The 11,141-nt window shown below is 40.3% G+C and overlaps 1 protein-coding gene across 3 annotated transcripts; it reads right to left on the reverse strand.

Annotated features, from left to right (window-relative positions):
* Nucleotides 1–726: 726 nt before the first annotated feature.
* On the reverse strand, nucleotides 727–11,141 carry LOC131303484 (U-box domain-containing protein 4-like). 3 transcript variants are annotated; one of them, XM_058330370.1, is made up of 6 exons: nucleotides 10,924–11,141; nucleotides 10,742–10,832; nucleotides 6,703–6,987; nucleotides 4,748–4,864; nucleotides 1,795–3,789; nucleotides 727–1,081 (listed from the first exon to the last, which is right to left on the reverse strand). In XM_058330370.1, exons 1-6 carry the CDS (start codon nucleotides 11,124–11,126, stop codon nucleotides 1,022–1,024), a joined length of 2,751 nt encoding a protein of 916 aa, XP_058186353.1. In that variant the 5' UTR covers nucleotides 11,127–11,141; the 3' UTR covers nucleotides 727–1,021. The 3 variants fall into 3 exon arrangements, with proteins under 3 accessions (XP_058186353.1, XP_058186355.1, XP_058186354.1); XM_058330372.1 differs by having other exon boundaries at nucleotides 10,742–10,807; nucleotides 10,924–11,076; XM_058330371.1 differs by lacking the exons at nucleotides 10,742–10,832; nucleotides 10,924–11,141 and adding an exon at nucleotides 7,202–7,222.

Here is an 11,141-nt window from a genome sequence, read left to right on the forward strand (position 1 = left end):
CAAGCAAGCTTGGGCGACCAGATGATAGATGCTTGAGGCCGAGGGCCACAATCAATTCAGAGAGTAACCCTTATGCTTAATGGAGATACTGTTGTCTTAAAACCACAAAAAGTTAGTCGAGTTAGAATATGGCAACAACTAAATGACTTTCCTCCTGAAAACTTAACTTCAGAGCTCTGAAGTTTGTCGAAATGCACGCAAACTAATTCGGACACCCTATTATCCTAAAAAGAAGAGATGATGACTCATGGGTGGCTTGACAAGTGTCACCTTGTTATGTTGACAGCCAATGTATTGTTGTGACCACTTCATGGAGACATGGCAAAGTTCAAATAGGTTGAGGCCAACCAACAAGAAGAGAGGTAATGTAGCAGCTCCGCAGAAGTAAAACGAGGGCGAGCCGTATCCATGTTCCTGCAGAACACATAGGATTTCCATCTGCAGAGGCAAATCCACACCCTACTACGTCACATAATTCGCATGCGTGTGAGGGAGTGCGACCGTGTAAGCGTCTTTGAAAAATATCCCAAATTACTAAAATATACGAAAGCGGGAATTGAGAACGCGAGTGCAGAGCGAGAATTTAGAGCAAGAGCAGAGCGCATACTTAAAACAATGGTAAAGCACTCCAACAAAAACAATGGTAAGTCACAGGCTTCCATTAAGAGTACATATAGAGTAACAACAGCCACCACAACCAAAGAGAATACAAAGATGAGAGGCGTATAACATCAATAGAAAAAATTGATACATTTTTCAGTTGTCAATGCCAAAAACAACAATACACAAGGCTCTCAAAGACTAGACTTACAGGTATATTTTATGTGTATACATATTTTTTCCCAGGTTCACAACGAAGACCATGACGAAAGATCTAAACAGCCTCCATAAATAGTTTCTGTTTTTTTAAATTCTTCTCACTTCACAAATCAAGAAAATTCAAAGAAATAGGGCGTTAAGCACTATCTAAAACATCAGATTTACACACTATCTCTTAGATACAACATACAGGGATTTTTGGTCAGCCCCTCCCAGCATTACCATGCCGTTGGTTCCTAAAGTAGCTAAGAAGAGCTTGAGCCTGCAACCAACCAAAAACTCATTACAATAGGTCTCCATAGATTATGCATGAATTTGTTTTCATTTTCCATGTTTTCCGTTTGTCTCTCGAACTTTCAGAAACAACCCAAGAAAAAAGACAAAAAAAGTCATAATTTTCAATATCGTTTTCCCATTGTTCAAATAATTATCCCGAAATTGGAAACAGCTTTTTGGGGTGTCTTGAAGAGTGCATTGTCCAAAAGCATTCCGCAAAATAGTTTTCATAAATAGTTCGCCCAACAAGTTTTCTGCGGTTTCGGAAGCAAACCAAAAATTTAGTTTGCAATCATTCACCAACTCGATATCATGCTCCCTTTGTACGAATTTTCCCAAAACTAGTTTTCTGAAATAGTTAGTTTAATAAAGTTCTCTCTATCTTGCACAAGATGGAAACGAAGAGTGAAATAATTTCGAACACACGCGCCAGTTTATTATTGTTTGTTCGATATCATTTCAAGAAAAAGGCAATGGAAAACTTGTTGGGCAAATTGTTTTCCATAAGTGTTTCCAAGAATGTTTCAGGTACCACCCCAGCTCTTAGAAGGCACTTTTCAATGTGTGAATGTCCATTTCAAAAAAAAAAAAAAAAAGGAATTTGTGTAACAATACTATTTGCCAATGCGTATATCGGTGTTTTTGAGCTTTCCAGGGGTGTCTTAATTATTGATTTTTTCATACCACAGAGAGCCTTACCTTTTCTTTGGCTCGCGGGGTGCCTGACTGCGACAAAGCCACTAAAGGGGGAACAGCTCCTTCCTGAAGCACCATACTACAGAACCTATTGCTGTTTGTGCAAAGATGTAGAAGAGCAGCAGCTGCATTCTCTTTCCCTCTGGCAGAACCCAACTCAACAACCTCAACCAGAACCGGAATCCCTCCCTCCTGACCAATAGCAGTCCTCCCCTCCTGAATAGTAGCCAGATTAGCCAAAACAGCCACTGCCTTGTCCACCATCCCGGCAGCCGGATCCATCAACTCCACAAGGTGTCTCACAGCTCCCGCCTGCACAATCCGGCCCTTGTTTTCATGAAATATTGACAAATTAAACAAAGCTGTTGCCGCGTCTTTCTTCCCCCTTGGAGTTCCGTTTCCCAATAAATCAACCAAAGGTCCAATTGCTCCTGACCTTCCGATCCTAACCTTGTTGTCCTCAATGACTGAGAGGCTAAAAAGGGTGGCAGCAGAATTCTCCTTAGCCTCTGGGCTACCCGTCTCCAGAACATGAATCAGCGGCTCAATTGCACCTGCATGGGCAATAGCACTTTTGTTGTTGTCGTTTATCGACAAATTGAGAAGCGCTGTGACAGCATTTTCCTGAACCATTGCATCGGTCGAACGGAGTAGATCGACCAACAAGGCGATGGCCCCACAGCTAGCAATTACGATTCTGTTATCCATGTTATGCTTTGCAAGTAGCCTAATATGAACGGCGGCATTCCTCTGTGCATCAAGCGAAGTGCTCCTTAAGTCCTCAACAAGGTTCCTGACTTCGGCTTCAACTCCAGAAAGATCGGGCCTTATTTCAGTGGGAGAAGAAACTATCCGGGAAACAAGCCTATCAGAAGGGCGGCGCCACAAGGGTTGGCTTCGAGTTCTTGTTTCCAATCGTGGAGGCAACTCGGTGTCTGCCTGTGGTGTAGTAGTCAAGGTCGTAGCAGATTGTGACTCCGATGTCAGCTCTCCAGAAGCGTTGCTACTAACTTCGTTGCCATCGGCCAACATTTCTTGTGACATATTTAAGTTAGAAAGTACGCTAGAAGCTGAGGCAGATCGATTATGACCCTCAGATGATTGTCCATTATCCCAGCTAGCCCTAGCATGATCTGTTGTCTGTGGTAAAGTGGGGGGTTGGCTAGCTGACACCAAACTTTGCTTTATTGCATTAGTCATTTCTCCGGAACGTGAGATTCTCGGGATATCCAAACCATGCCCATTTCCAGAAACAGAAGGAAGAGCACCTTCTGAAGACGAACGGGGATGTGATGGTGAAATTCGCTGTAGGCGGGTCCCACAAGAAGCAATTAGGTTTACTCGAGGTGAGCCGGTAGTCCGAGTTGACTCGGGGGACACAGGTTGGTTGCATCTTGAATTATTCTCCATGTGAGCAACTGATGAAGGCTGGTTCAGGCACATAGACTTCGTGGGGTCCGGCAGTTTCACGTTGTTTGTATCACACCAATTTGCAATAAGTGCCTTTACAGTGTAATTGGGAATAAGATTGGTGTGGGCCAGAGTTTGCCGCGTCTTGGGGCAAACAGTAAGCCCAAGATCGATCCATTTCCTAATAAAAGCCCGTTCGTAGGTTTGGCCCGAGGCCACAATTACTGGATCTGTCATCAGTTCAAGTGAAAGGGGGCAGCAGAAATCAGCAGGTATCGGAACAGGGTTACTGCTCTGAAGTTGTTTCATTGTAACAAGCTGCTCGTGCATGTGGGTGACGACAGCAATCATTTGTTCAAAGTATTCTGCCTCCTCGTTGTTTTCAGCTTGTTCAGAATTCTCCTTCAACTTCTCAAGGGCCACAGCCTCAATCAGAAGCTCCTGATTTGACTTTAAGCACAGACGATCAAAAAACATTTCAAGACTCTCTGAGCTGGGTCCAGAGCCATCGACTTGCTCCCCCATTGTTCTATTGATAAGAGCTGATGTTTGTTCCAAACCCACTTGTTTAATTTTCTGTGCAAAAATCTGCAGACAGTCGTGCCAAGCATTCAGCATCATGAGATGGAGTGCCTCACATATCTTTCTCATCCAACAACTAAAAGAAGAGAGCTGGACGTTTAATTTAACAAATGTCCAGTTTTGGCATGCCTGCAAGGCTCTAAGATGGGCTTCCAACCAGAGGCCTAGTGGCCCCGTTTGTTAGCACTGATAAGAAGCTAAGTTATTTAGCTCATTTGCTAAAAAGAAAAACCAGTACATGGATTCAGTAGCAATAGTGAATAATCACTTATTTAGCTGCTTCAACTTATTAGACCAAAAAAGTGAAGATTATATCAAGCTTTAATTTGTACTCCCTCCGTCCCAAAATGATTGTCCGGTCCGCAAAACGGAGTGATAAAAATAATGCAATTTTGTCAAGAAAAAATTCAAACTTTTTTCACAAATTAAAAATACTCATTGATATCTAGTAAGTTGTTAAAAAACTTTTGATTTTTTCTTGTAAAAATTGTATTATTTTTAACACCCCGTTTTGCGGACCGGACAAACATTTTGGGACGGAGGGAGTAGCTTTTTACTTATTCAGAGCTACAACAAAATAGCAATCAATCCCAAGAGTTCTTCAATAGAAATATTAAGGGCAAGCTAGTTTGCCGTACAAAAAAAAAAAGAAAAGGGCAAGCTAGTAGCATTTGTTGGATATTATGCTATTCTATAGTTTATTCAACCAAATTGATTGAACTTTTACTCAAACGTTATAAATAAAATAAAATAAAATAAAAAACAGCACCAAATATATTTATGACTTATTTTATGTCTTTTATTTAGATACTCAATAAGAATCCAGAAATTTCTCTCATAAATTATAGGTGATAACAAAGGGGGACGGTAACTAGGCACTAAATTGGAAGATGCATCAGGTATTTCAACTGAGAATCAAGCCCAAGAGGGTAAAACTTCAATTGGGAATAAAAAGTTACTATACCTCAAGAGATGATGCATTCAATTCAACAGGGAGACGCTCATCGAAAGATTTCAGCAGCTCAAAAATTTCCACACCAGAAGCCCGGAGCTTCGACATTGATGATTCAACTTGCAGAACCTACAGATAATCCAAAGCATTCTAGTTAGCCAAATAGGGATTTCAACATGAAGAAGGCTCCAAACTTAACCAGTCTAGGGGGAAAAATAGCATTCATTTTCACTCTCACAAGTTAGAACAAGCCACAGGATAAGTATTATCCTATATCTGAGGAACAACAAAGCAAAAACGAGTCCTAACCTTATATACAAAGATGGTTTCCTACAGCTTAAGTTGAAATAAAAGAACCCAACTCTTTTGGTTTCAACTTCCGCGTAGGAAAGAAGAGTTCAAAATCGGAAACTAATTTCGTGGAGGAGGAGAACAGCATCAGGTCACCAAAACCAATACAACATAGCCCAATCTTCTTTTCTTTATCAGCAAAGAAAGTAACATTTCATTGATACCAACAAACATGGCCCAATCTTACCCCTGAAGGTTATAAATCATAATGAGAAGAAATGATAACTAGCACAAGGGAGAATGCATAAATAATTAGCTAGGACCAGGAGAAACAAAACTATCATCAAAAAGTTGGCCCTCGAAAGACATCAACAAAAATTGACTAGAAGGCAAATAGAGTCGTGATTGGGGTAAAACCTTATCAACAATAAGATATCTGTGTGGAAATCCAGGAACAAAAGTTTTCAAAGCGAAGGAAAAAGGGGAAAGGTCCTTGCAACCAACAACTATTTGATTTCAAAAAAAGCAACAAAATGAAAACAGGAACTATATCATCACTGCAACTGGCATCACCACCATTTTACCAATACCTTACTTGTCCCATTACACCACCACTACCGTCACCAATGCATCATTTCTGACCTCACACCTGAACCATCTGCAAATTAATTTCTTGTACTAGTGCGGTCATGGGAACTTCCAGCACCCCATTTCCACCACGTGGGAAAAAATATTGTCCCAGTACATATTATTTCCCCCACTACCACATCAAGAATCTTATGCTAACAGCACCAGTAGACAACCCATCAGCATACCACAACCCAAAGGAGGAACAATCCGGCACACACATTAAGTGACCTTCCACTGCCATCATCACAATTTCCCTTTCAACACCTTCCATCATTCCACTATTGAAATTTTCCACCATTAGCATACCACCAATCCTGCAGCCTAAGCACCAACATACACTATTAAAACTTGCATACAACCACCTTCAAGTAACCATCACTTGCACCACTGCCACATGAATCATGCCATCGGCTATTCAGCATTGCTTACTTTAACCTATTATGATCACCATCTCCAACTCCAACAGCATCCTGCATCCCAGCTTCTCTATAAATCTCCAACAGTATTTTAAGGCTATTACTGGCCGGAACTCTATCAACTAAAAATCACAACAAATTTCATGTTTTCACCACCTCCAACAACCTTTCCCTGAAACCTACTCATCAACAAATATTTAAATCCAGTAGATCGCTACTGATTGAAGACAAACAATTCAAGAGAACAGAAAAGATGGTCCATTGCTTCTAGAATAAGGTTGTAAAGCAAAAGGAGCTGCATTGCTCATATCTTGTAACTATAAACAGGATTCGCACCCCAAACCCCAGTCCACCCTCAAAGAAAAAGACAATTCCACCCATGGATTTATGGTCCGATTGAAAGCACAATATTTACTACATATAAAGGGCATAATCAATCTTCATACTGGTCAATTTACTACACATTCTAAAGACAGGAATGCTTATCCTACAATGGCTAGCAGTATTTTAGCTCTATTGGAATGTATAGATGCCTGGAAAATGGCTCAAGGTATCCCATATAAAAATGATAAAAATCTGCTTTTGTGAAATACAAAACAAAAAACTCCATAAATAAAGCAGAAATCATACAAAATTAATTTTACTCCCCAACGGCTGCCAATTTTCGAATAGTTTCCTCAGGTCGCTGACAGAAAGACCCAGTTCTACAAATGCCTTTTGGGGCAGTTCTTCAAACGTCATGTCAGCTTGCAAAACAGCATCAAGCACAGGCTTGAGCAACTTCAATATCTCTTCAATCTTTTGGTAGTATTTTCTAACAGGCTCCTGATTTATGTCCTCATGAGATGATAAGCGGAAGTACAAAGAGATGTTGTTGAGAAGAACTTTTAACAACGAAATCTCCATTCCACCTGTCTGAAGAGCAGAACACAATAACTAATTAGTGATTGGCCCGCACTCTAACATAATTTTGGCAACATTGGCTCCAGAAGAACAAGTGAAATTGCAAACAAGATGCATACATTACATGAAAAATCTAGCAAGGTAAAATAACAAGCCAATCCGTAGAAAACTTGCACTAGGCTGCTAACCAGACAATGAAAATAGAGTTAAAACCAGAGAAACTCACTAAACTGTCATAGTCATAGATTCATTACGTTAAAACTGCACGCTTTATTCGCAATCAAGGTTTTATTTCAACGTACGGTTAGAGCTTCTTCATTCCTAAATATGGAAATACTACAGGACAACCACCTCTCCTCCCCTGACCAAAAAGCAGATCTGGTCTCAAAAGCCAGAAAGCCACCGTCTCTATCTCCATAGCCGACAGCCTCTCTCTTCTCTGTCCATTACTGAAATCTCTAGTAAAACCTAACGTATTCCCATAAACAGACATATTTGGGTCAAAGTCAAACATGGTCAAGCTGGAGACTAAACCTGGCAAGGTCAATTAAGATACATATACAAGTATAACCTTGATTTCAAGCTAGCAAAAGGATAACGGTGAACCGTAAGTGATCAAAAACTTGCGAGATTTGCTGCCCGGCATATCCAGATCGAAAAACACTATACTGCTTATTCCAGAGGGGTCCCTACCAGTAAGATATTTGGGAGTTCCTCGTCTTTCTACTAGACTCAGAGCTATAGACTGTGCTCGGTTGAAAGAGAAGATCCTTGGAAGGATACAATCATGGTCCAACAAGACACTCTCTTATGGTGGCAGGTTACAACTTGTCATATCTTTTTAGTATGAAAGTTTACTGGTCTTCAATCTTTATTTTACCTCAAAGGGTTCTACATGATATTGAGAGCAGTGAGATGAAATAAGTAATTGAGTCAAGAAAATGTATGATCATATCCATTTAAGATAAAATAATAATAATAATAATAATAATAATAATAAGCATGTGATCATCCGCAAAGATGCTCAGGGATAGAGTTGAATCATAACAAACAAAATGGAATAACACCAATCCCAAGTCCGATGGGAAAAAAGAGGGCAAAATCCATCAAAGAAAAGCACCCACAGAGACCACCCCATGTATTCAATACCCAATAAATCAACCAAAAAGCATGACCACCCCAGCACATACAACAGAGAATGAAATGAAATTCTTGGGTGAATCACCTGACCTTCCCCAAGTGACATCAAAAATACACCGACTGCCCCTCTGGTCAAGGGATTACATTAGTTTGTTTGTTTGTTTTAGATCGGACCTGTCTTCCATTAACAAGCCATGTATGAGGTAAACAAGAATCTCTGCAACAAAAATCTTCCAAGGGCTGCATCTAAGCCAAAGCACATGTACATCACCCTGCCTATATTACCTGAACTTTGGTACATGTGTCCCATGGTATGTCTGATTGTCGGGTTGTCCAATTCTCATCTAGGACATTGGGAGCTAACAAATTATTCAAGTTTTTCATATAATTCTTTCGTTTTCTAGGGTAAAACATTGTTTTACAAGGTGCCATAGAATATTTCCTGTATAGTGCGGGAGTTACATAGACTGATAGACATGATAAACTTAAATTACAAAAGACGTTTGGTAGGTGAAGGTCCAACTACAGTACCAGACACCATCCCATACCCCAAGTGTGAAGTGTATAACATGGCTGTTTCATACACTACAGAAAGCCCACATAACCTAGTATTTCGACCCCCCACCCAACCCTCTTCTCTCTTTTCTCTATCATTCCAATATTCTTGATAACTGAATAAAACAAATCCAATTCTTCTAGCAACCATAATCATCTATGTCCACCTCTCCCAAGCACCCATGGCACACCAAAATCTCTAATTCAAGTACCTCGCCCACTCACACTCGCCATCTAAGAAGCATGAATACGGACACAAACAAGGGATGCAGATACTACACGACATGGACACGTGGATACGTTGTTTCTCAAAAATGTAAGACATGGACATGTTGACAATACGATATCATTATATAAATCCAATATGTTGTTATGTAAATGTAGACCATAAACACACATCCAAAATTATATGAAACATCAAAGACAATAAGTTCTCACTCAAGAAATCCTTAAAAAATAAGCCATGGGCACGGACCCCACAGTTAGGAATCCTCAAAAAAACCTTCAAAATTTCCAATTGAATCTAAATATGATAAGCTGTATTAATTACTATCTTTCCTACTTAGTGTATCATAGTGAATTGTCAAATTCCGAAATGTTGGATAATAACATGTTACCAAGTGTCTAAGAAGTGTCAGTCGCATATTTATTTCTTAGTCATAAACACCCACACCAATGAAGTGTCAGACACATTATAGAAAGACTGTCGGACATGTGTCCGAATTAAGACTTCTATTTTCTAACAATGGACAAGCAAAAAGAGTATCAGACACGTGTCCAAGAGCATCCGAGGAGTGTCAGTGCCCGACACATGTCCGACAGGACAAGCCACCTTCTTTTAAGTGTCCATGCTTCTTAGCTCGCCATCATAAATCCCTAGCATGAGTCATAAATGCTCTCACTAACAAACATTGGCCATCTAGTATGGTATCAACTGGTGCAAAGAATTCTATGCCAATCAATTCTTAATTGGTTACATTATAACATACTGAGCAATTTGGCTTCATTGGTGTCAAGAACATAGGAATTCATTACCATGCTATGAGAAACTTGACTAAATTACTAAACTACCAGTCATTAAACTTGTGAAGACCAATCTTTCAACCAATCACTGCCCTGTTCGGTTTGGGTTTTGACGGAGGTTTTTGAAAGTAATGAGTGGAGAGAGAGAGATAGAAAAAATTTATTGGGGACCGTGCGCAAGGGTTTTGAGACCCAAAATGAACAAGCTCAGGTCTTTTCTGTTTTGATTTTAGCTCTTGCTTTTATAACAACCTGTCTTCTTGCAGTGATGTTTCAGATTTACTTGGAAAATTTACTAGAAATACAAAAGTGTCAACATTGTGACATGATGAAAGAGAATGATGTAGTGGAAAGATGTTGCTTGGTATTGATCCATTGGCTCAGCATCAACATATTCGGCACCACTTGGGTTATCTGTCCCAGGAAGAGGTGAAAGAGTTTTTCTTTAATAAGGTACCTACCCCTTTAGTGAATGGAGGAAGGAGATATGGTCTGTACAAGTCCCGATCATTTTTTTTTGCAGCACCAACATGCCTAAATGGTCTCTGTATCCGTGCTGGAAATCCCAGGGATGCGCAGGGATACATTTGTCCAATTACACATAATAAAACTAAGAAGGGAACACATCAGGAACACGTCTCTTTTGAGACATGTACGGGGACATGGTGTCATTTCATCATAATATAAAAACTTATTTCAATGGTAAAAACTATAACAAACTTATCATTTGTTCCTAGTGGTTTATTTTTTGATGGATCATCTCTTAACTATGTTGAAACAATATTTAGTTTCCTCTCAATCCATCTAACAGCCAACAACCTAAAGAGAGGAAAATTTGACAGGCCAAAGGGGAGGGCAAAGTGCACCCTCCTTATTCATACAAAAATCAAAGCAGATATATCAGGGCAAAACCTCACCAGTAACTCCTCCCTTAGGCATTATACAAAATCAATTCATAAGAGGTAACGGTTGGAAGTGCTCTCAATGAAATCAATCCTATTCGAAACAACAGTACAGACCAAAATTGAAGAGAGGACGGGGTACTAACCACACCGCGGCGGATCCGAGAGAGAAGAACGATCTCCCAGTCCGAAACCTTCACCGGAAAAGAAGCCTGACATTCCGAGTTAACGTCAGGACTGTCAAATAGGGCAAAATCAAACACATCTGTACTGCTACACATGTGTATGCATACAGAGAGAGAGAGAGAGGGAGAGAGGGAGAGAGTACCTGAGATTTAGTGGTGACCGACGGTAGCCTAAGGTGAGCTCGGGGAAGAGTAAGAGGAGGATCGGCGGTGGCCGGCGGCGGCGGTGGGCGGAGGGCGTAGGGTGGGATCGGGGTAGAGGAAGACTTTTTGTTCGGGAGTATATACAAGTTGAAGTTTCACCGTTGGGTGCCTTTCTTTTTCTCTTTTTTTTTCTATTTTTCATGTCTTTTTGTTTTCT

This window comes from Rhododendron vialii, chromosome 10a (genome assembly GCF_030253575.1).
Source record: "Rhododendron vialii isolate Sample 1 chromosome 10a, ASM3025357v1".
In the NCBI taxonomy this organism is placed as follows: domain Eukaryota; kingdom Viridiplantae; phylum Streptophyta; class Magnoliopsida; order Ericales; family Ericaceae; genus Rhododendron; species Rhododendron vialii.